This window comes from Rutilus rutilus, assembly GCF_951802725.1.
Source record: "Rutilus rutilus genome assembly, chromosome: 1".
Taxonomy (NCBI): domain Eukaryota; kingdom Metazoa; phylum Chordata; class Actinopteri; order Cypriniformes; family Leuciscidae; genus Rutilus; species Rutilus rutilus.
This window is the reverse complement of record NC_140209.1, coordinates 60,410,243-60,436,839: the sequence shown is the minus strand read 5'-3', so window position 1 is coordinate 60,436,839 and position 26,597 is coordinate 60,410,243. Positions and strand designations below refer to the sequence as shown.

Below are 26,597 nucleotides of genomic sequence, written 5' to 3'. Positions count from 1 at the left end.
CAGGTCAAATTCAGAGCATGTTTGCAGCAGTAGAAGACCGTTGCTGTTACATTTTCCAATACCATGTGCACCTATGACTCCATTCCATGATTGATGGTCACTTCCAACTCTAGCGTTGAAATCACCCAGTATCAGGAGTTTATCCGAGCTGGCTGTGGCAGCAATAATGACTTCCAGGTCATTATAAAACTTGGTTTTGATCTCGTCAGAGTTGGTCATGGTAGGGGCATAGGCACTGATGATGGTGGCCACCGTTTTACCAAATAGGTGGAGCTGTAAGGTCATTAAACGGTCGTTTATCCCCTTGGGTTGGCTTGCCAGTTGGTTGACCAGGTGATTTTTTACTGCAAAACCAACACCAGCATCACGTCTCTCCTCCTGGCCTCGTCCGCTCCAGAAGAATGTGTAACCTGCACAGGGTGTCTACAGATATGAACAAGTTAAATTTAAGACTTTTTAAGACCTTTTTAATGCCACTTTGAATGAAATTTAAGACCAAACCTGTGATGGAAATACACATTATATTACATGCGTATATATTAGGGGTGTAACGGTTCACAAAATTCACGGTTCAGTTCGATACGATACACTTGTGTCATGGTTCGGTTCGGTACGTTTTTGATACAGCATAAAGAAATAAATGCCAGAGAAATTTCCTTGATTTAAATTTTTTATGCTTTTTTATATTAAAACTAACATCATAAAGTATGATGAGCAATTCTAGAGCTACAATTTACTCTTCTTAGGAGCATATAAAACAAAACAGCTCCTTGGAAAAAATGAAATGTCATATTGTAGTAGTTATAAACAAAGGATTATTTTAGTTCAGATTAACATTTGAGGGCAGCAATTGTATTCATAATGTCAAAATAAAACCGACGTAATGTTACTTGAAGGCATTATAGCCTACTATTAACCAAACGTCCATGGTTGCAGTTAGTGTTACTACAGTAAATCCATGGTGAATGTTACTGATCTGTGGACACTGGATAGTTCATTCATGGCACAATGTTTCTTCCTGGTTTCCACGTCAGCGCTGTTTGATCCGTTAATAACGGAGAAATATGAATGCGTCTCACTAGATCTCGCAGCGATGTTATTACTTCTGTTCTGTGGCGAATTAAAATCTAAAATGCTTTCTTTACTGCATCTCTTATTAGCGCTGTGTAGTAACAGTGTCGCATGATCACGATCGGCTCGCGCTGCACTGGTCCAAACTGATAAACGGTCCTTCAACCACACAATAACGAGCAGTTTCGTTCCGCTTGCATTACGTTTGCCATTTGATGTTGGGCAATGTTGTGGTCGCGCATTGTGAGCGTACTCTTCTACATTATGAGCGCGCTTGCCACGCGCTTGCCACGCGCAACGCACCTACATTTGAGCATCGACATCCAGCATCGAATCGCGAGAATGATTCAGATTTTATTACATAAACAGCTATTGATAATGATAATGTAGGCTTTTTCTTGTAACGCTGTTTTGTTATTACAAAACAGCGTTACAAGAAAAAGCCTACATTATCATTATCAATAGCTGTTTATGTAATAAAATCTGAATCATTCTCGCGATTCGATGCTTCACTGGTTATTTGACGGACATTAGGTCCGTCAGACTGGAGAAATTTTTGCGGTAACGTGACCAGAAATATTTAAGACCTATCGAATCTGAATTTAAGACATTTTAATACTTTTTAAGGCTTTTTATTAGGAAAACTTTATTTAAGACATTTTAAGACTTTTTAAGGACCCGCGGCCACCCTGCTGCACCCACTTCAGTCATTTGTCCAGTATCAGCCAGTCGGGTCTCACTAAGGGCAGCAACATCCACATTATATCTGGCTAGCTCTCTGCCCACAAGGGCGGTGCGTCTCTCAGGTCTTTTTGATCCAGATGTGTCCATCAAGGTGCGTACATTCCAGGCACCAACAGTGAGTGGTATCACTTTGGTCTTTTTCTTTTTCGTTGTTTTTTGACCGCAAGTACGGGATCCCGCCAGCTGCGGTAGGCTGGCCAGGATGTTTTGAAGCAGAGTTACCTTTTCTAACCCTTTCCTCACTATGGAGGTGAGCAGTGTGATCCTGAATAGGGCTGCTCAGTCACTCAGGGTGCTGCCGGACTTCACTGCTGCTTCAGTCCAGTGAGGGAACGACCAATATCCTGAGCCGCCTGCGTGCAGGTTTGCGGCTACAGCTTCCAGCATATCCGTGCCTGCTGCTTCGTCACTCACTCATCGCCACAGGACTTGGAAAATGACGATGGTAAGAAAAAGTGCCATGACTTGCGCAGAGAACTTGGATTTAAGTGAGGGTGATTTGCGCAGCATTCATCCTCACTCTCTCGACCAGCCACATCTGTACCCAGTGGCAAGACATAGTCAAGACGACTGGAGATATTCTGACACACACACACACACACACACCTCTGAAGCGATAGAAAAGTCCTCGGAAACCGCATCACTCACAAGACGAAACCTGCATTGGTGTACAAGGCCGAAGTCCACCATTCTCCAGTTGAATGGTTGCTACACACACATAGTTTAGATGTGTCCGTGGTTGTTGGCCAGAGTCCAGCCCTGGCAGCATCGCGGGGAAAGATGCACTGGAACTTTTGCACCACGAAAACAAACGTGCGTCCCATCATTGCCTCTCTCATTTACTACGCGATATCACAGTGGAAAGTTCCACGTGGTGTCATGAATAATTAAGAGCAAGTGTGTTCTCATTGGATAAGAAAACTCAGTACATGAATAATTATGAGACACCGATGAGTCATCAAAGTACTATAGTGCTCTGCCACGTCACAGCCTGTGACGTGGACACGATGAAGATTTTAAACCCGGAAGACGAAAATAGCGGAGAAAAACTATAATTTAACCATTTTCCCCCTACTATTAAATCTAACAGATGCTAACATTGTCTTCAATGGTGTTCAACACACATACCTTGACCCTTGGTTTCATGACCATTTAAAGAACCCCTGAATTCAAAATTTAAGCTTTTTAGCTTTTAGTATGAATATGTTAGCCTTAAGGTTATGAATAAGCTGATGTGTTCCAAAACATTGGCAAAATTCACATTTAGGAGATTTAGGTTTTAGAAGAAAACTTACATTCTCTCACTTCCACTCAAATGTATCACAAATTTGTGTAACATCACCGTGGACTTCAACTTTTCATCACATCTTCTGTCCAATCAAATGCTCTCTAGAATCTAAAGCTCCGCCCCAAATGCAATAAATACCACATGGCCAAAGCGACCGTTGACACGTCACGGAGCAATATGTGTTGGAGCCGTTTTCCAACTGTACCTTGGCTAAGAATGAAATGGCTAGAATTCATTCACACCTCTACTATTGAATCCAACGTATCATCAGCGCTCGGTTTCGCTTCCATGGTGCTGTCGAGTACGACTTGCAGTCTGAGAGGTAAACTAAACGCTATTGGCTATTTGAAAAGGGGGAGGAGCCATTCAATACGTCCCGCCTTAACTTCCTGTTTCAGTGGAAATTACGTCAATGCATCACACAAAGCTGTGCGTTCCAAGGCACTTCAGTGGGCCTTTAATGAGAAACAGTCATGAACGTGTACTCTCTTTAAGTACACTTAAGTGGCCTGTTATGTCGTTAATATTTTTAGAAAATAAATAGTTGAAGAACACTACAAATGCACAAACAATACAATTATGTGCACTTTATTTTACAAGGGTATACAGTGATTTGCAGTTCTTCTCTTGGATATATACTATACTTACTAAATGACTCAAACAAACCCTGAATATCTTTCAAAGATTTGATGCCACTAACCTGGAAAATCCAGTGATTAGCCATCAAAAGCTCAAAAGCAATCAACCCAATGCTTAAACACAACATAGATTAATGGACGGCGAGTGGTCATGCTGCATGAGGCTGAGGTTAAGCAGGATTTTACAAATGAAAGAACTGTCATTTTAAAATGCCAGATAGTGGCATAAGAGTTCAGGCGTATGCTGGCAAAAGCTGTGTGGAATTTAAAGAGGTAATTATGCTAGACAGGAAAATGCTTCAGTATTTTAAGCCCTAGAAAAAAAAAAAAAAAAAAAAACAATATCTCATTTCAGTCATGGCAGGGTTCAGTGATGTTGTGAATAAGTGTCAAACAGCTGGAATTATTTCACTTGAAATGACACCGTGAGAGTATCTACTAACCAGGTGAGATCTGCACGCTGCACACACAGCAGAAAACCCACTGAGCTTTCTACAGCCTAGTAAGACAGAATCCTAACTGAAATTAAACCTCATAAATGACTGATTTGGAGCGCTGCATAGGTAGCAACTTGTGCGTCATACAAACACACGCATGGGGAATGCGGGGGACTCAACACACAATGGAGAAAAGAGCTTCATGGTAACAACAATGTGCTAATCCAACAATGTGCTACTTCAGCCTCCAAAAACAAACAAATGCATGGCTATTTTACAGTACGTTCACTTACCTAAGAAAGTACTGGTAATGTAAGGTAACTATAAGGGTTAAGGTTAGGTATAGGGGTAGGTTCAGGGGTTTTACCCAGTTATTGTAATTGCTGTAATAAGAACATGGGATTCACATGGGGGACAGGGCTGTAAAATAAAGTGCTACCCAACATATTACTACAATTTAAAAATAACTGTTTTCTATTTGAATACATTTTAAAATGCAATTTATTCCTGTGATTCAGAGCATCATCAAGGTGCGTTCACGCCACGTCGTAATTACCGCAATTACATGATTTCAACTTGTGAAGAGCATTCACGTCCTCGTAGAGCTCGTAATTACAGCTTGTAAGATGGAAATTGTTTGAGAGCTCGACTTGAACCACCTGACCGCTGCAGATTCATTTATCCGTTGATAGTGGTGCCATAGAAACGCATAATTCCCAGTTTGAGGATGTGAACAGCTCCGAATATAATGTCCTCCGGAGTCTACGGTAATTGCGGCGGCGTGAACGCAGCATTACTCCAGTCTTATGTGTCATAATTCCTTAGAAATCATTCAAATTTTTGATGCTCAAGAAACATTTATGATTATTATCAATGTTGAATCATATTTGTTTGTGGAAACCATGAAACATGTTTACATACATCTTTACTGTCTCTTTTAATAAATAATTCATTTCTTAAAATAAAATAAAAATCTCTTTCTGACTTCAAACTTTTGAACAGTAGTGCATTTATGATTGCTATTTCTTTTGCTTCATCCATCTCATTTTTTTTTTTTTTTTTTTTTTCTGGATAAAAGATACCTGCAATACTGCCTATGTAGGCAACTCATTAGGTTAAAGAAAATAGCCTTATAAACTTCAGATTAGCCACAATAACTCACAATAACCTTCTCTGTGTCAGTGAGCTCAGTATTGTAATTAATGACAGTTTCAGGCACTCACCTGTCTTTTTGGGAGGCTGCTGGTTGTGGGGTGGATGCTTTGATTCCTCCCGGCCAGCGGGGGGCAGAACCACTCAACTTCACTAAGGTAGATGAGGAAAGAGCAGTCGGAGCCATCCACTCCATAAAAGGTGTAGCAAGGGTCTGAAGTCCACCTGGCTCTCATCCACTTGAACATTAAGAGATGAATAACGGTTAACTGTAGGTTGGCATTATTTTGACATTTCACAGTGAGAGGACAGAGGTGTGATCATAGATATCATATAATAAAGGCTAGATGTCTTACGGCGGAGTCACTTCCGGCATCACCGGCGGCCATCTTACCACAGGGAAGCTGTGAATTAAGGTGAATGATCAGCACGCACACAAATCCTCTTATCTCGCTGAAATCTTGACGGATTTACAAACGGTTTGGTTTCTTACAAACGTTATTAACGTGGCTATAATTGTTTCATATGGAAGTCCATTGTTATAATTATTCATATGTATGCAGTGTCATAACTACATCTCTGACGTTTATAACAAACCAAACCGTTTGAAAATCGGTTGAAAATTGAGCAAGTTGTGGTTATTTAAAAGTGCATGCACCATGTTACGAGTGAGCGAGCACCCTGTGGTAAGATGGCCGCCGTGTGCGGACGTCGACCTCCATTGGCCAGCAGCGCGGACGAGACATCTAGCCTTTATTATATGATATCTATGGGTGTGATGCCCAAACCAAGCATGACAAGACCCATCAAATGATTAGTTTTCATGAATAACTCAGGTTTGTAATTACATTTACATTGTATTTTGCAGACACTTTTATCCAAAGCAACTTAAAGGGCATTCATATTGTGTATTTTACCAGTACTGGCATTCTCTGCATGGGGATCTTGACATTGTTCAGGAACTGGAACTGATAGAGCATTGCAGGTCAAAGGGTCTTATTTACATGTTGGGTTCAGTCTTCATCTTAATGCCTCTGCAAACCTTTACAAGAGCACATAAACTGAAATGTGTGCTTTTCCCCCCCAAATGTACACACTTTGCTAGAAAAGATTGATTTGATTTGGCTGCTTTCAGGATTCTTTTGGAATGGGAGTGTTGAACAAACATTTAACCTCAAAGAAACTATCATCCATACAACAGCCACTTCACATGGGTGATGGTGTCATTTTTCAGATATGAGTGACACATTGAACACAATTCTAACGGCCCTTTCACACCAAATTTAAGGTAACGAAACGTTAAACGAATCAGTGGCAAATTGTCTATCCACACCAAAAACAGAGGGAATATCCATATGGCTGAATGAAAGGAAAATACATATTGGTACACAAGATGATGCATGTGTCTTTTAGCTGCTCAGCTGTATGAATATCAGAAGCACGAGATGCAGGAGAAGCAAATTCAACACCCTAATTTAAGCCCAAAAAAACAAAAAACAAAACAGACATAACGTAACAAAACGTAAGTTGTGTTTTTGCATGATGGAATTTAAAAGGTAAATTCACCTAAAAATGAAAATTTGGTCATTACTTACTCACCCTCATATCGTTCCAAACCCGTAAGGCCTCATTAAAGTATCATCATTAAAAGAGTCCATGTGACTACAGTGGTTAATGTCATGAAGCGACGAGAATACTTTTTGTGCGCAAAAAACAATAACAAAAACAACAACTTTATACAACAATCTCTTCTCGCATAGTAAACACAGTGCAGCGCTTCCATGTTTTACGTCAGAAGGCTGGCTCATTATTGGCCAGCTCCAGTGTCAGCATCACACGCACGTGTGCTCACGTGACCAGCGTCGGCCAATAATAAGTCAGCGTTCTGCCGTAGAACCCGGAAGTTCTGCACTGTGTTTACTAAGTCAACAGCATAGGAGTCGAACACAGACTACTTCTCGAAACTGTTGAATAAAGTTGTTATTTTTGTTTTGCGCACAAAAAGTATTCTGAACCACTGTAGTCACATGGACTATTTTAACGATGTCTTTACTACCTTTCTGGGCCTTGTAAGTTGCAGTGACGTTGCTGCAAATGGCTGTACCTCTCGGTTTTTGATGAAATACCTCTCGGATTTCATCAAAAATATCTTCATTTGTGTTCTGAAGATGAACAAAGGTCTTACAGGTTTAGAACGACATGAGGGTAAATAAGTAATGACAGAATTTTTGGATGAACTAACACTTTAAATCTTTCCCTGCCACCGTTTGTTTTTTAAAAGTTGCCAGCATTTTTGATAGTTTTCACAAAAGTTTCATGACCCCAGAATATTTTGTTGTATGGATATCTGAACAGGCAATATATCTAACGAAAGAACAGAGTCTCTGATTTAAAATAAAATAAAAATAATCTAGCTTCATGTGGGCAAATTTCATTTAAAAGCACCATTTTGAACAAAAAGCTGCGAAATTCATTTTTTTTTTTGTTTTTTTTTTTTAAGACTACAACATAAATAAGCAATGCTTTTATCACTTGTTTCTGCTTCTTTTTTGCCTGTGTTTTAATCCGGAGATTCTGTTCTCTTTCAACAGATGTGTAATAGCGCCACCTACCATATAGCAATGAAAGCAAGGAAAGCCGGAAAATTCCGTCAATGGCAGGAAAAGAGTTAATAATTGAAGGTCAGCAGCAAAAACATTAGTAAATTGAGTAATATTTAGTCAATAAACTCTATTTGATGTATTATTTAATTATTGCAGATTTCATAAAGTTCAAAAATTTGGGATCAGTAAGATTTTCGGTAACTACATAACTTTGCAACTACATGTCAACTAACTCTCATTAGAATATTAGTAGACTGTATGCTTAATATCTGCTAATATTTTATTTTGATGCTCCTCAACAGACATTCTACTAACTATAAATAACTTTGCAATTACATGTCAACTTATTCTACTAACCCGAACAGTCTATTAACACTCTAATGAGATAGCAGCAAAGTTACTTACATAAAGTGTCTAAAGTGGATTATCGAAATAATGTTTTGAATTGTAATATTTCACGATATCATAAATTTTACTTTATTTTTGGTCAAACAGCTGCAGCTCTGGTGAACAGACTTCTTAAAAAATATAATTTAAGTCATAGTTATAGGGCAAGCACATAATTAGGCACATTATAGTGTGTGCTTTATTCACAAAATGCCATGCTCCATGTGAGATATGTCAGATCTGCTGTGCTCTCCACAATACAGCACTGCGGTCCTGAGATCTCAACCGTACTGTGCAAACTGCGTTCAGCACAGATTTTGTGGGTGTGTTTGTGCCGTTGCCTGATCTGCATAATTAATTTAGTGGATCGGGGGCTAAAGCAGCGCAGACAGAACATGCAAATAAACAGCAATTCATTCTCAGTAAATTCCCCCATGTGCATTACCTACAATACAAATCATTAAAGCCATCATAATTATTTTAACATGTTTGACAGCCCTATATTTCATAAAAATCTATTTATTGAAAAGTGGAAAAGATGCAAATGTGATATATGTGGTGAAAGAATGTTGATGCAGGTAGGTGTAAATATGTGCAAGAAGCGGGGGAAATATTTATGAGGATGAACCATGTGTCGTGCAGGGCAAAAGTGTAAATTTGTGATGAATATTTTATGTAGACACGTTGCTTATCAGAGGTTACGCATCTGTGTCATGGAAACTAAAGAGTTCATGAACTGCAATTTTTTTATTTTATAAGTAATGTTCAGGCTTATACGAAGACAACAGCAGCTACATGTGCTTTTGGCTTCAATGCTGGTGTCAGTGCATTAGCGCCAACAAATGCTCTCATATGGGATGTTCACCACAAACAATGTGCATTGTTTCTTTAAATATATATTTTTTTTTTGTGCTGAATATTTGCATTGGTGTGAAAGGACAGAGAAACTCGTCTGGTTACATGGCACATTTGGCTGATGTCTCCAGTATTCACAATATATTTGTTGTTATTCTACTAGCAATATAAAATTAACCCTCAAGTGCTCTTCGCGTGGCGGTCAACAATGACAGAATGTTTTATTTATTTGTTTGTCAATGAAATGAACGTACTATATTTTAGTTTGATAATGTTTTTTATTTAATATTTTGTATTTTTAGGGGATTTATTTTTTTATACTAAATTATATTTATGCAGTATTTATAATCCATTTCACTTTTTTAGCATAGACAACTTAAACTGTCGTAAATCTTAAATGCTTTAGTTTAGAGCACAGACTTAAGTTTGATCTCTTTTCAAAGACGACACTTGATAGATTATTGCTGAGGTGAAACTTTAAAAAAGTTAACTTAAAAAAGTAACAGAAATGTACGTGTATTATTTAAATTTTCATATGAAATATATATTTTCAAAATCATGTTTTACTCTAAAACTGCAAGAAAATCCAAACCATAAATCTAAACAAGTTGTGTTCCAAATTTGAGCCTGATATCTCAACAAATGAGCTTTCAGTAAGATTTTGTTTGGCTGCAGTACCAAACGCTTCCACTAGATACAATTCGTCTCCCATTCATTTCCAATTAGGAGTACAAGTGTGACTATTTTTTACAGGACCATTTAACCTTTTCAAATCCTGTCCTTGATTTTTGTATGTGTGTTCACAAAGCAAGTGCCAAAACCTTTACCAAGTTTCATACCATTTCAATGAAGTAAGAAAAACATTTTTTTCGTAAACATTTCGGTCAAAAATGACCACCGAGCACCAGAGGCAAGACAGAGAACATATCAGTGTTTAATGATTTTTATGTGGTGTATCAAAGACCATGACTTTAGATTAGCTCTCTCCATATGTAAAATATTGTAAATGCACTTCTTGTGGCCGAACACTGATAGGGAGACGTGTTCACATAGTTTCTAAAAAGAGGACAAACTGCACTAGAATAAACAACATTAGAAGAGAGACATCATCTATAAAACAGCATCATCAATCAATGAAACAGGTGTGAAAACACTCTCCAAGAAATCAATTTGTTTGGTGCCAAGTGTTTGCTTCCATCTGTTTCCCTCCAAGGCAACCATGGAAGGAAAAAAGACAGACATAAAGGAGTATGAGAGTTTGTGAAAAAAATCTCTGTCAACTCACATCCACTTTACTGGCGCAATCCGGGTACGCAGGATCCTTCGGGACTTCGCACTGGCCCATAACTCCATCTCGGCCTGTAGATGAAAAGGACAGGCGGTCACAGTCTGATAACAGTCTTCCACAGTACGGTGGCTTCGGTGGTGAACACCAGTGGGATCTGAACGCTCTCGGCTTTAATGAGGCTTTGGGAGAGTCCTCCGTATCTTCTTCCATCTCCTCAACTTCCTCTAAGCTTGCTTTATTAGGTATTATGAAAGTGAACTCTTGGCCTCATATCTCGCACTTGTCTGAGTAAGGCTTGCTCTGGGCTTTGTTAAGAGCTCTGTACTGCTTTCTCTTCACTAGGGTAGAAAATTGCAAACATCCCCCTTCTCCTTGATTAATAAACTCCCATCTCTCACTGGTAGCCGGTCCCAGTCAGCCTAATTAACTTAGAAAGATGTTGTTCTTTGTAAAACAGGCTACTTCAGATCCATCAAGAAGCGTACAGAGAAAGGAATTATGGGCTATTCTGCTTGATTATGAAAAGATATCCTTGAACCCTTAAATCAAAGGACGTCCACTGGCTCTTGTATTCTGTAGCCATGGAATATTCATTTAGGAGATTCACTCCATCATCCTGCGTTTGATACTCCCCAAACTTTGTAGAGATCCCTATTGAAGTCTCTTTGATTGCAGACTCTGATATTTTGGAAACCAACAAAGAAACTGTCGAAATCTCTTTTGAAATGAGACGTGATATTTTAGCAAAAATCTCAATGCTGTCTAGGAGAAACATCTGAAGTGTTAAAGTGATCCAATTTATGACTTTACTTTTGTATGGGCATATCTATAAGAAAAAAATAGCTATTTTTTGAAGGAAGTCACCAATGCTATATTTATTTGATGAAAAATACACTAAAACGTTAACATTGTGAAATATTACTATAATTTTAAAGATCTGTTTTCAGTCTTCAGTGTCACGTGACCCTCTTTATAATCTTAATATAATCTAATATGCTGTTATTGGTGCTCCATTATCAATAACTCATGAATTAATGTTCCATGTTATTACAATAATTCTAATAATATTTCACAATGTTACATTTTTACAGTATTTTTGATCAAATAAATGCCGCCTTGGTGGAAATAAGAGACTTCTTTCAAAATCATTAATACATCTAGTAACACTTCATTTCGACTGTCCACTTTAAACATTCTATTAACTATAAGTAACTTTGCAACTACATGTTAACTAGTCGTTAGAGTATGAGTAGCCTGTCAGTTTAATTTCTGCTAACACTTTATTTTGATGCTCATTCTTCTGACTTTTGTCACGGGTGGTTGCAGGCAAACAGAGGAAGATGAAGAAATATGGAGTTTCCTTTGTGTCTTTTCTATTCAATCAAACACAGGGGTTTGAGAGTAATTTTTTTTTTTTTTTTTTTTACAAAAGATTGCAATTTTTTTAACTTTTTTTTTTTAAGGCACAAAAATAAAGAAGTTGATAACACAATGATTTGCAGCGTGTGTAAATCTATGATACCTTTATTATTCTTTGTGCATTTCTAACACATTTTTATCACTAATTTGCTCTCTTTTCTGCTGTCTTTTTTGCAGGTCTAAATCTTTTGCTTGCAAGTTTTGCTTGCGAATGAAGCTGTGTCTCAGTGGGTGGTCTCTATCAACCAGGGATGCGTTTCCCAAAAGCATCGTAAGCCTAAGTAGATCGTAAAAACGATCGTACGACTGATCCTAATATCACGGTCTGTTTCCCAAAAGCATCGTTCACTTACTTTGGTCCGGACCAAATACAATGTTGATTTTTTTGTTTTTGTTTGGTGTGGTTCGCGTTCACACTGCCTTTTTTTGCACGTGAACCAAAATTTGTAAACAAAACCACACGTGTGCTGAGGTCATCCATTCATTGGACAGACATTATCAAGCAGGGAAAAGCAGGACGTGCAAAAACAGGCAATTTTGGAGATCTTTCGTAGTGCAATTTTTATTCTTTTTTCTGATTTGGTGTTATCAGCTATATGAAGATGCCATCTATACAATGTACGAAGACGAAGATGTGCTGCAAGACGGTTGTGCTTTTAACTGATAAAGTTCAAACATTATTAAAACCAAGTGAACAGTCAGTAATAAAATAAGAACAGATACACACATTACAAGTAGAGATGAATACTAAATAACAAAGTAACAAAGTCTAACAGTAGTATTCAGGTAGCCTACAGAAATTAATAATTAAGCCTAAATGTAAAATAACACTATTTGTTCACTGTAGAAATTAAATATAGTTAATCTTTGTTAAAGCTTTTTTTATTTTATTTATTAACATTAATGACACAGACAACAGTAGGGACATTGGGTGTCTGCTGTCACTTTAAGACCGAATGCACGGACATAAAAAAAAAAATATTTTTATTGTTTCTTTCTCAACTATGACATAACCTAGAGAAAGCTTGCCAAGACGGGTATTTAGATTAGAGTTTTTTAACATAATTTTGGGTGTATGTGTCCGCAGGAATCAATCTGGTGTTCGAGCGCTATCTGAAAAGCGCCCAAAAATATGACCCCGTCAAAAAAGGCGCAGTGCTTTTTGCAATTGGGTCGGGTCATGTTCACCTCTTCAGCCGGGTCTCGCTTCGGCTGTTTGGTCCGCACCCGAGTGCGAGTGCTGTATTCACACCTGCCCAAAAGATCCGCACCAAGGGGGGAAACGAACTTGAGTTCGCTTCAATCGAACCAAATAAGACATGTGTGAATACACCCTAAATTAAATGAATAATAAAAAATAAAAAAGATGTAATATGCTTCAAAGACTGGGAAAAATAGGGATTAACAAAAAAAACTTGACTTGCTGACGTGCACGAAAACCAGCCATGTATTGGGCATTTCTTGGTTGGCCAAGTATTGACAAGGCCGTTTCTTCCTCTGCTGTGAGAAGGGAGGACTCATTGGGCCCACCACCTGTTTTATTAAATGTGGTCCTCTGCAGTGCCCTTTTCCTTTTAGCGAGGCTGGCAAAGTCCTGCACTTCTTCCTGACCTCCTTCCCTGATCTTTTAATTCCCCTAGTTGCAGTCCGTTCTGTAGCAATATCCTCTCAGTTTGTTTGTTTTTGTTTATTTGTATGACTGCCCTTCAACCTCTGAAAATAATATGTTTGTGTAGCTCAACCTCCTCTAAAATGACATTAATCTTCTCTTTTTTGAAAAATGTATTTTCTTTGTTTTTTTGGTTCAGTCATTTTGCTGGTGTCTCCACCCGTAGGTTTGTGCTTTTATAGATTATTGGCCTCGTAGAAAATGCACATCAGATGAACACAATTAGGTTAAACATCTCCAAATACAAGCGTGTGCTACAATTACCAGCCATTCTACAAGGTGACATTTCAGCACTTGGCAAACGGACAGCGACTCTTAAGTAGCACTTAAAGCACAGCTGCGTGCGATCGTGCTAAGTGCGTTTTTTTGTGAAACGCACGTGAAATGAACACGAACGTTCGTAAAGTTGCTCGTAGAAAATCCTAGTAAGTGCTAAGATCCATCATTATCTGGAAACGCAGCCCAGGATGAAAGGCCCTTTTCTATTGGTCACCCTGGATTGAAGTGACAGGTTGGCCACGCCCACTATGTTTTCCCACTACAAGCGAACTTGTAACATGTCGAGCAACAGGTCGTTTACTGAGTAAGATAACTGATTTAATATCATAAACTCAGTGACAAGTCAACTGAATAGTTATCTTATGCTCTCCCATTTAGATACTTAACCAGTATGCTAAACCAGTGAAGTCGAGCCAAAGGGTCTGGTTTAGGTAATCATATGTCTGCCATAACTTCTGGGTCATTTCATTACTGGAACCGTGATTGTGCTAGCAGGAGAGACGTTACATTGAGTTTTAACAATATTAGGCTTACAAATTATAATGATAATATAGGTACATATAAATTAGGTTTTATAAATTATTTTACACGTTTTCTTTCATTAATATATACATATATGTATTAAATTGTATAACATGCACTTATCTAGAAAGTCCAAGCAGTCTTTAACTTTTTGCTGTTATGTAAGTGCATTTAAACTTTCCCATTTTTCATATTCATATTTATTCATATTTAATCTTAAATAGAGATTTAAATAACGCTGACTGCCAGAAAATAATCCGGCCGTCGCAGTGTGACTTGCTACTGTTAGCTGCTGGTTTAATGTGCATGATCTGTATGTTATCAAAACTGCATGTCTCTAGAGCACCAAAAGTTAAATAGTGTACATTTAAGTAAAGACATAACAGTGATTATAATTTGTGATCAGTGATCTGCAGCAGCAGCAGCCATATCACCCTGTAGCCCAAGACTTTTGCATCTGAAGTCTTCAGCTACAGACTGGTTTAGCCAACGTTAAGTATCTAAATGGGAGAGCATAACAAGATAAATATTCAGTTGACTTGTCACTGAGTTTATGATATTAAATGATCTTACTCAGTAAACGACCTGTTGCTCGACATGTTACAAGTTCTCTCGCTCTTCTCACAGACACACTGCGCGGCAGCAGCGGGAAAACGTAGTGGGCGTGGCCAAACTGTCACTTCAATCCAGGGTGACCAATAGAAAAGGGCCTTTCATTCCTGGTTGATAGAGACCGCCCACTGAGACACGGCTTCATCTGCAAGCAAAAGATTTAGACCCGCAAAAAAGAAAGCAGAAAAGAGAGCAAAATGTGTGTGTTTGTGATGAAAAAGTGTTAGAAATGCACAAAGAAAAATAAAGGTTTTCATAGATTTACACACACTGCAAATCATTTTATCAACAACTTTATTTTTGAGCCTTAAAAAGACCAAAAAAAATGTATTACAAAACAATTCGTTTTACTCTCAAACACAGTACGTTTGATTGAATAAAAAAGACACAAAGGAAACTTCATAAAGAAAACCGTTCCAACACGAAGTTAATCATAAGAATCCAAATAATAGGCAAACAGGTAAAGCAACACACACACAAAGGCTACGTTTACACGACAACAATATGCTTAAAACAGAGTTCTCCGCGTACAGACGTCACCATTGTCAAAACGATCCCCATTCACATGGATCCGTGAAAACGACTAAAAACGCTGTATTCTGCCGCCAGGCCATTAGATGGCGATGAAACACTATATTGAACATGTAATACGCATGTGCATAATGTCATTGTTTTCCAAGATTTGCATTTTTGTTGTTTACACAGAGACCATTTCAAAAACTTGCACTTTGAAACCAGTTTATAAAAGTTTGCATTTTCAGGTACCCAAAAAACGCTGTTGTCGTCTAAATGAACGACCAAAATGCATAAAAAGTTTTTAAAGTTTTGAAATCGGTGTCGTGTAAACAGCCCCTAAATGTAAGAGTGACCGGACAACAAACAGAGGAAAAGGAGAAACTTAAATACTGGCACATTTAAAAGTAATTAACGATACACAGCTGAAACAAACAAACTCATAATGACGGTGACCATGGTAACAAAAGAGTGGCGGGAAAATCAAATGAAGTGTGAATAATGAAAACAAACTGAATGTCCATGAAAACTAAAACAGACTGAACATAACTGTGACAACTCTAAGTATATTTCTAAGTACATGTTAACTTATTCTGCTACTAATACTCTAAATGAGAGTTAGTCGACATGTAGCTGCAAAGTTACTTTACTAGTTTACTAGAATGTCTAAAGTGGACCATCAAAATAAAGTGTAACCAAACATCTTAATTATTCCAAACTTTGGACATGAATATACAGTATATTCTGATGGATTGTCACATTGTCACTGGAAACTGAGAACACAGCAATTGTATGACTAAGATATTTAGTATTGTCAAGTCAAAACTGAAATATTACAATCAGAAATTTCAATTTCAGTAGCACACTGAGGTGGTGCTACTTTTCAAAAAGAAAAGTTTTCTTAACAAAGTAAGTAGAGTTTGAGAAGAATCCTTGTCCTTTCTGTCCAAATGGCAGAGCAGAAGTATGAATTATGTTCGTCTTGCATTAGTAGTTTAAATAAACCTCCCACACATCTTGCACATATGCTCGCTAAAAACCAGCTGGAAATCGACCAAACTCTGTTGGCAAACTTTAGAGATATCTAAACCTACAGAGGGCCTCACTGAACAAATAGCGGCAAGAGATGACTGGCATTATTGCGATGGAGTTCAATCAAGTTGCATTAAATAATAAATAGCAAATGTGTTGTCCTGCAAAATGGCATTGAGCCCAGACCTGTTCATGACTAATTTTAAACAGCATTTTTAATATGATTTTGGCTCACTATAAAGAGACTAAGACGAGAGTTTTTGGTGAGTTTATCAATCGTGTTTGCTGTTTTATGTAATCAGGCAAAAAATGACTTAATGGACTTAATTTATACTTAATTTAAGTATAGACACAATGAGACTAGTTTTATAGTATAATATATACACAGTATATATTATTTTTTGTTTGTTTTAAGGGGAGAGTACTATAAAAATCAATATGCCTATCGAGAGTTCCCATAGACAACATATGCCAACATGTGTGTGTGTGTGTGTTTAATGTATTTGTAAACATTTTAAGGAACACTGAATATCAATGCAATTAATAAAGGTTGGTTTAAAGCACTTAATTTATGACATTTTCCCATTTTGCGTGACCAAATCTAAAGTGAGAACTATTTACTAATAACCAATTAACAATTCCTTTACTAGGTAATTAAATAATAATAATAACTGTTGATTACAGTGACAATGAACGAAGAACTCATTATATATAGCCTATTATTACATGGCTCTGTAGAATGCTTGATTCTGATTGGTCAATCACGCCATCCAGCGGTGTGTTATCCCCGGTAACAACCGCTAAAAATAGATAAAACGGGCTCATCCGAAATGAAAAAACACACACAAAAAAACACTATTTTTAAATAATTAAAAACCACATTGTCAAAGGTTGAAGTCTCATCCTCATCTAATTAGGTAACTTCTGTTCTGTCACTTGTCAGATGTGATGCAGGGAAGCTTTGTCATTAATGTTAGTTTTTATTTTAATTTGCAGGGTTTTAATCTATGCAGTGCTGCTTTTTAAAGTTTTCTTCGTCACATCAAGCAATCCTGTTATGCAGAAGACTTCTTGAATGCATTCAGTGTTTTTCCTTATTTAAAATATTTGGTATTTTCACCAAATATCCAGTGCTGGAATTGATTTGTTAATAAAGTGATGTGATAAAATGTCAACCCTGTTCTGTATTTTGCTTAATGTATTTATGTTTTTCATACATATTTTCTTTTGGGACAGGGAGAAATAATCAATTGCTTCTACAGCGTACAGTTTTCAATTGGACCAACGACACGGTTTGATAAACTTAATTTTTCCATTGGCTCAACATATTATTTCTGAGCCCATGTTAACAGACTACTGCCACAATTGCTAAAATTCAATTCACAGAAATTTTATTAGGCCAATTGAAAAATGTTGATATGTTTGGTTGCCGCCCCAACAGCGACAAAATGGAACCTATTTGTACAGTGTTGATAATATTTTGATATTAAAAGTATCCAATTTGTGATTTTCTTCTTCCTACAACAACCCTTACAATAAGAAAATCCTCAATCACCTCTGCCTGGGATGTTAGTCTTCTTGAGAATCTGCTCCATCCGTATAGCCATGTCAGACACGTTCTGGGCGATGGCCTGGATTCGCTCCACCAGACCGACCGGCTGAAATCTGGAGAAGTGAACAGAAGTGAGAGAGAGAAATGATGCCCAGCTATTAAAGAAACAGTTCATCCGAAATGAGGCTACTTTGATAATAATTGATTTTTTCATTAAAACATTTTTAAGCATGACAGTATAAATCACAATCCACTTTGTTGTATGCAATGACCAGCTCAGACTACATCTCATTTAAAGTTCCACAGAATAAAATAATAAGACTTTAGAGTGAGAAAAGATTAGTTTAAATATGCATTATGGAAATGAGGCACATCTTACAGTGTCTGTGACTAATAAATACGAGAAATGAGAAGGTACACGGCCTAAAGATGTATCCTCTTGCTTTGACTGAAGCAGACGTGTCTTTATTTATTGTGGAACTGAATTGCAACATCCTTGAATGGTGCGATTACCCATTGGACATGCTAATTGCTTGAAATATGCTTGGAGCATGAAATAGCAATGCTTCTGCACTGACACCATTTACGTAGATAGATAATGAAAACGACACACGGCATGTTTAGGCCTGGCCCTGAGAGAAAAACACGTTACAGCAATTAAGCCAGTAACTTAATTCCCTTGTTGTTGAAGCCTAGAAACGATCCGAGAGATTAAAACAACTGGGTTCAAATGAAAGGGAAACGTCGCATCATTTAATTGTTCCAGAGGTGGATTTTTAGAAGATTTCACCACTTTTTGTTAAATAAAGCTAACATTGAAACAGCCTTGGAATTTTTTATTTATTTAATGATAATTGACAAAAGAGTTAAATAATCATAAAACATTTCAGTAACACTTTACAGTAAGGTTTCTTTTGTAACATTAGTTAAAGGTGCTATAAGCGATGTTGGGTGACGTCACTTCTGGTTGACGTTCGAAGTATTGTCGGAAAAAACGGAGGCTAGCTCGACCCTCCCTCCTCCTCATCCCGTCCCCTCCCCCTCCCTTCCGTACTTCCTGAAACAGTCATGAACAAATTTAGAAAAACCAAACTGGATTTACCCTGTCCAGCAAAAACAGAGCCGCCTGAATGTCGGATTGAAAGACATTTCAATGTCAATTCCCTTCTGCCGGCGGAGTTCTCGCCACCTTTTGAACGCTTTTCCGATGTAAATTCTGGACTTCACGTTCCTTCTCCTTTTCCCTCTTCTTTGTTATTTGTTCATCGGAACGTCGTCTCTTTGGTCGTGTGTCGGCCATATCAAAATTCTCAAGAATATACAAATTTAACGTTAGTTGTTGTCTAGGACATCTCTCCTCTAGCTAACTTCCCTCTTCATGCTTCTCTCTCCACTCCCCACACACTCCCCTTCATGTGCACGCGCACTAACCCCCACCCCCAAATCATTCTTGTCGGTTATTGGCTGGAACACTGTTTGTTATGTTTCCTGGTCCAGGCTGGGCCAGTTTGTTTTTGTTGCTGTTTGTGGAGCCTGGGCTGTCTACAGAGATCGTGTTTTTTTTACAGTGTGTTCAGGGGACAGGCAGCTAGCGGATAGTGAGGAGATGTTTGCTGGATGTGACAAAAATAGTTTTGGCCTAAAAAAGTGTGACATCGCTTAGAGCACCTTTAATAAACACTGTATAAACAAATGTATTGATCATTGTTAGTTAATTTAATGCATTAACAAATGTTAACTAATGGGAACTTACTGTGGACCTTAAATGCATAGTTCACCCAAAAATGTCATGAAATGAGTCATAATTTACTCACCAATCTCCAACACCCTTTTGGTTTCCAACATTCTTCACAATATCATCTTCTGTGTCCAGCAGAAGAAAGAAACTCATACAGGTTTGAAGCGACTTGAGGGTGAGTAAATGATGACAGAATGGTCATTTTTGGGTGGACTATCCCTTTAACTGTTACCAGCATTTCAATTTTTATTAAGTAAAAATTGTAATGTAAATTTTGTATGTTAGTGATGGGATACACAGTTGAAGGGTCACCTATTTCTGAATTCTCTCGAGTTGCAAGCTCAGATCTTTAATCATTATGCTTCCACCGCCCCCTAATGCCCCCTGTCCATCTTTAAAGTGAGGTTAAAGACTTTTTTATTTGATCTGTCTTATACAAAATGAATGTTGATGCGGTTGTCCTGTTTGTCCTTGTCTTTTATCTTGTTATGGTATTTATTTTAAACTTTTGCATTCTGTATAGCACATTGGTCAACGGAAGTTGTGTTTAATTGTGCTTTATAAATAAAGTGATTGATTGATTGATTGATTGATTGATTGATTGATTGATTGATTGATTGATTGATTGATGCTTAAAGACATGGCTGAAATGAGTCTTAAAAATGGAGTATCAAATAACACAATTATTTGTATTTTTGACCAGATAAAACATCCAAATAGTGGCCCTGAATATTTGCCCTGAAAAATATGGATATAATAAAACTATCAAAAGTGTTGTATGTATGGCCGAATATACAAATTGAGTAAATTGTTAGATTGTGCCGATATCCTGCCGACAACGGCAAAATGTTAGATCAGATGGATCTCCATGTCAGAAATATCAGATATATTAGACATGTCCCAAATCACTGCCAGAAGATATCAGTCTTAAAAAAAAGCCAGGGAAGAGCAGAAGCAGGAGACGAAGTGATGATAGTAAAAAAAGAGTCTTTCAGCAAGCTCAGGGAGTGCATTGTCATCTTTGTTTCACACCAAGTGTTTGATTTCTTCATAATACTGCTCGCATGAACCGCCTGCAACCTCGTGCCCTGCAGCTACAGTACATCAGCAACACGCCGAAGCAAACAGCCTCCCTTCTGTGAGCAACTGTCACTCGCAATAAATGTCACCTCTGCACAGCACAGGACTGAACGCTCACAGAACCACGCCATCTGAACCCTGACCTTTCTGACTTCACACCCGAAGACAATAAAGCGTTTAGGCGGAGCTGTCACATGCATGTTTGACTTCTGCATCCTCTGCACTTCTGAGATTTCTTTATTTAGATCCTGTCAGAGCTTTTTACCTTCTGTAGTCTTGAATCCACACCAATCAAATCAGTTTTATAAAAGAACGTCAGTGTTGATTTTTCAGTCCAACAGACACATTTCGAAAACACAAGGTAAAGGCTCTGAGGCTTTGCTTATGCTGCACCCAATTCAATCTGTACTGTATTTGCAATCAATTTTAGGGCTGACTTTCACATTTTGCGAGTGATGATTTTGGATCCGTTTGTTCAGTCAGGGTAGTCGATATACGTTATTTCTACATCGGTTGTTGCAATAATTACTTCAGCTACAACAAGGTGCCCTAAGACTTTTGTCTACAGCAACAAAGAGTACAGTAGCATGGAAAGTGGTGAGCTCATCAGATAATATAAGCATCAGAGGCATGACAGTATTTTTAACAATCATTTACATGTTCACTCATTCACTATTTACTATATAGCAAATGTAGTTACATAGTTACAACTGTATTACAGAGAGTGAACACACATTTGTTCTGGCATGATTGTAGACTGCATTGTGTATCTAAAGCTTCAAATTGGAATATCGCATAAAACATTTGCGAAGGAAGCAGCATTTCCTAAAACTCTATTTTACAGAAATTCAAGTCATAAGTATCAACCAATCATTAACCCTTTAAAACCGGATGTGTCGTCGACGACACAGCCAACCAAGCTGTATTCATGTCACTGTAACTCTTCAACCGTTTGCACTATCAAAATCATGCGCTTTTCGCATCATTTTGCTTTCCGTCTGCAAATGACAGCCGCGCGGGATGGAAGGATTTGAACAGAGAGATATGACGCGCGGCAGGTTAGAGTGTTTTGGATTGCATAAAATAATAAAAGAAACGAACAAATGCATGGCGAAAGAAGTGGTAGACAGCAGAAGAGGGGATTGGGATGATTTTTTATGAAATTTGGGAGGCGGATGGCCGTTACTCTTTCACGTATCTAAGCATGTAGATACAAGTACATGTGTATGTGTGCGTGCCTATGAATGCGTGCATTTGTGTGTGTGCGTGTATGAAAAAAAGTGTCCTAAATGAAAACTGTGCAACCCAATGTCACAAAAAAGACTTGTATATGTATTATTAGGGGTGTAACAATACACAAAACTGACGGCTCGGTACGCCCCACGGTTTTGAAATCTCGGTTCGGTTCGGTGGGGTGGGGGGTTTAGAAAGTTAAAATTGCTGCTTCTTTTTTTACAGTGGTTTAATGAACAAATTCTGTCTTTGTCTTTAAATTAATTCAATTACAATTAAACTTTTTGCAAGGATAAAAAAAAAAAAGATCTGCTAATGCTGTAAACTATATAGGGAGCCCACACATTACTAGGTTAACAACAGAGCCTAGACTTTTAGCCTAATTTCAGATACTTAAGTAGATACTTAACCTTACTTAAGTAGAAATTTGGGGTATCTATACTTTACTGGAGTGATTATTTTTCAGACGACTTTTTACTTCTACTCCTTACATTTGCACGCAATTATCTGTACTTTCTACTCCTTACATTTTAAAAATAGCCTCGTTACTCCTATTTAATTTCGGCTTGTTTTCATTCCGGCTTGTCGTCGTAAAAAAAAAATTGCCCAATTACACAAACGGTTTAGATCGGAGTCCCGCCTCCTGAATACACATCGCTAAACTGATTGGCGTTGTGGTGTCTTTCTAACTTGTGAGAGGTTGTAGTCACATTTGGTTGTGCGAAGCGCCAAAACTCCTCCGAAGGAAACCTAGATGCGGTAAGCGAGGGAGAAATCGGGGCAAATCGCGTCAAATATTGATTCAGAGAGAGAGAGAGAGAGAGAGAGAGAGAGAGAGAGAGAGAGAGAGAGAGGAGAGAGAGAGAGAGAGAGATAGAGAGAGAGAGGGAGAGAGAGAGAGAGAGAGAGAGGGAGAGAGAGAGGGAGAGAGAGAGAGGGAGAGAGGGAGAGAGAGAGAGAGAGAGAGAGAGAGCATTAATTGTTTTTTTTTCCTTACATTACTTTTACTTTTATACTTTAAGTAGTTTTGAAACAAGTACTTTTATACTTTTACTTGAGTAAAAAGCTTGAGTTGATACTTCTACTTCTACTGAAGTCTTTTTAAACCCTAGTATCTATATTTCTACCTGAGTAATGAATGTGAATACTTTTGACACCTCTGAACACATTGTATGAAAACATGTAAACTGCACATAAGGCAGTTTTCTCATTAACTTATGTTTTCTACTCTAGTTTGTTATTGAAATATAAATATTTACACAGTTGCTGTAATTTTCATGACAGATATTTGAAACATAGGCTACATTAAATAATCAAGATATCAATCATTAACATGTTAAGTAAAATATATTATATAGGCTAATATAGTGCATTTATTTAGTGCAAGAGTTCATTTAGGAACCAACAAGCTGTGGGCACTGAATGACTTGTCTGAGGTAAATATAAAGCTATGTGCAAAACTAAGCGTTTTATTGACGTATTTCCGCAGCTGAAACACTGACTGAGCGATTACACAAGTTATGATGCCTTTCAGTAAGTATACTGTATCTTTTAACATACCTTCAGTTGTCCATTCATGTTTATTTTGTAACTGAGGAAGAGAATCGCGTTTACTCGCGCTCCACGCTGCCGCTTTAAATGAGGAGCGAGTACAGTGATCTGCCACACCACATCAAAGAGTGCCAAAACGGCATTTATTGTTTGAATTTCGTGATCAAATATACATAATTTGAAAGATTACACCTTGCTTATTATCGAAAGTAACAAACTATGGAGCTTGCTATTATAGGGTGTTAATGGTGGTTAGGCTATAACACTGTATTCATTGTGTACACATAAGACATGAGGTCCATTGAGCCGGGGCTGGGCCGGGGCAGCAGGGGGCGGGGCGTCCTCGGTACGCCATGAGAGTATCGCGATACGTATCGTGGGTGGTGTATCGCGGTTTTTCGGTTCGGTTTGAATATCGTTACACCCCTATGTATTATAGGTCATTTTTCAACTTTAAAGTGTTAGTTTCTTTCATTCATGATTTTTATTTATTTTTTCTAAATAAAAATCAGTAAATTTATTCTCGTTTTTTAAATTATTTTTGTCTATTTAAATTCTATTTACAAACTCACCACACACAATAATGGTCAATAACTGTAATTTGTTGAAAGCTTATCTTTTTCTGAAAAAGATCACACAATTGCACATGAAGACAGCACATTGTTTTAGAATTTTACAGTCAAAAAATCTAATTATGTGAAAAATACCTATTTTAGCTTCAGGTTCTAAAGGGTTAACACTAAATGAAGGCTACATAACTAAAAATGATTTAATGTTTGTTGAACTTAATTGTAAAAATCTAGTAATCCGTACTGTTCACATACTATGCCTTTGTTACTCAGAACACCCAAGATAAAGGGATAGTTCACACAGAAATTAAAATTAGCCAATGATTTAATCACCCTCAAGTCATCCTAGGTGTATATGATATTCTTCTTTCAAACGAATACAATCGTAGTTATATTAAAAAATGTCCTGGCTCTTCCAAGCTTTATAATGGTAGTGAATTGCTGTTTCTGTTTTGAAGTCCATACAAGTGCATCTATCCATGATAAAATTCATCTATCCATGATAAAAGTGCATCTATCCATGATAAAAGTGCATCTATCCATGATAAAAGTGCATGTATCCATGATAAAAGTGCATGTATCCATGATAAAAGTGCATCTATCCATGATAAAAGTGCATGTATCCATGATAAAAGTGCATCTATCCATGATAAAAGTGCATCTATCCATGATAAAAGTGCATGTATCCATGATAAAAGTGCATGTATCCATGATAAAAGTGCATGTATCCATGATAAAAGTGCATCTATCCATGATAAAAGTGCATGTATCCATGATAAAAGTGCATGTATCCATGATAAAAGTACTCCACACGGCTCCGGGGTATTAGCATAATAAAGACAGCAAATAAAATTGTTTTGTAATGGTAATAGTTGTATTAATTAAAAAAATAATTGAATGGTTACCATTGTTGCTTTTGCATGCTGAGTGTTTATTATGAGATATGCTTTTCTATCCCATAAGGCCACGGGAGAGGATTTATGAATGGCAGTGAAGCGACACAACTGGCGCTGGTAGGTCACGTGACAATAACAACATGGTGGATGCAGTATGTCCGAATTTCATTCATACTTTTTTCTATTCATCAGCAGCTCTATGTTGGATATTGTTTAGGTGTGTAACAGTACATGTTTTCATGCCAAAATTAAGTTCCCCTCCTCCAGGATAGGACAATCTAAATCTAAATACACTTTGATGTTGTGAAGGACACAGACTGAGCAGTTAAACATGAGATGTGCTATATATTAAACGCTTCAAACTAAATCATAATCCCACATGGCTTGCCCTACTGTCAGATGCATGTGTTGTTTAATGAGTTTGAGATGTGCTTTCCTCAGCGCACAACTTAGACCTTACGGTTGTATACTTGCCTATAAATATTACAAATTCTCGCAAGTATTTCCATTTTACATAAAGGATTATACTGACAGCTAGCTACATTTACTTTTCAGACGTCAATGAAGGAGTGTCAGTGAACGCATGCACGTCACGTAAACGGAGCAGATTAGAATTGGAGTGCAATAATTCTAACCTTAATTTAGATTTATTTTCCCTGCTGAACCAAAAAAAAAGAAAAAAACATGGCTTCAAACCTAAGATAAGTAACGAACTGTCATAATACCGTTACACCCCTTATATTATTGTGAGGCATCTCTCATTTTTAAAAGAAAAAATGCATTCTGTGATCATCCCTTTACGCCTGTCACAATTTTGTTTTTTTTACTTCTGAGTCAGACTGGACAGATAGTGAAACTAAAGGACGACGAAACAGCTTTTAAAGCTAATTTTTGTTGATTGACATGACAGAGTTTAGAGTATTTTTGTTTTGATGTGTGAATTGTAATGTGGACTCATGCATTTTCTGTAAAGCTGCTTTGAAAGGATGTTTATTGTGAAAAGCGCTATACAAATAAATGTGAATTGAATTGAATTAAATTGAATGGTATCTTACCGGTAAAAAGACGAAACACATCTGCTTGTGTAAATATTTGTGTATTTACCAGAAATATAAATCTGGTAATTTGACGGTAATTTAGCAGGCTTGTTGTGTGAAAGCACAGAGTTTGAAAACATTGATTATTTTTGCAGTTCCATTGGTTATACTAGATGAGCAGAAATTACACACTTCAGCTTTAAACTATCACTTCACTAATTACTTTTCAATGACACAGAAAAAACAGAAAGTTGACAACTTTGATGTGCATCAAAGATTGTATAGCCGGTGTATGTGGGTGTGTTTATCCTCTAAGATTAGATGATGTCTGAAGATATCACACGGAAAGCCAAGGCACAAGTAACCATTTGAACTTCTGAGGTGACAGACATATGTTTCCATGGAGACAGGTGAAAAATGTGGGAAGTGTCT

The 26,597-nt window shown here is 37.5% G+C and overlaps 1 protein-coding gene across 1 annotated transcript in view; it reads right to left on the bottom strand.

The window, feature by feature from the left end:
• mgat5b (alpha-1,6-mannosylglycoprotein 6-beta-N-acetylglucosaminyltransferase B) overlaps positions 1–26,597 on the bottom strand; it is a 144,058-nt gene that overhangs the window by 75,189 nt on the left and 42,272 nt on the right. The window contains exons 4-6 of the mRNA XM_084417050.1: positions 18,065–18,174; positions 10,461–10,534; positions 5,402–5,569 (exon numbers count right to left, since the gene is read on the bottom strand). Of these exons, the coding sequence (XP_084273176.1) occupies positions 5,402–5,569; positions 10,461–10,534; positions 18,065–18,174 (352 nt within the window). The remainder of the gene's footprint in view (positions 1–5,401; positions 5,570–10,460; positions 10,535–18,064; positions 18,175–26,597) is intronic.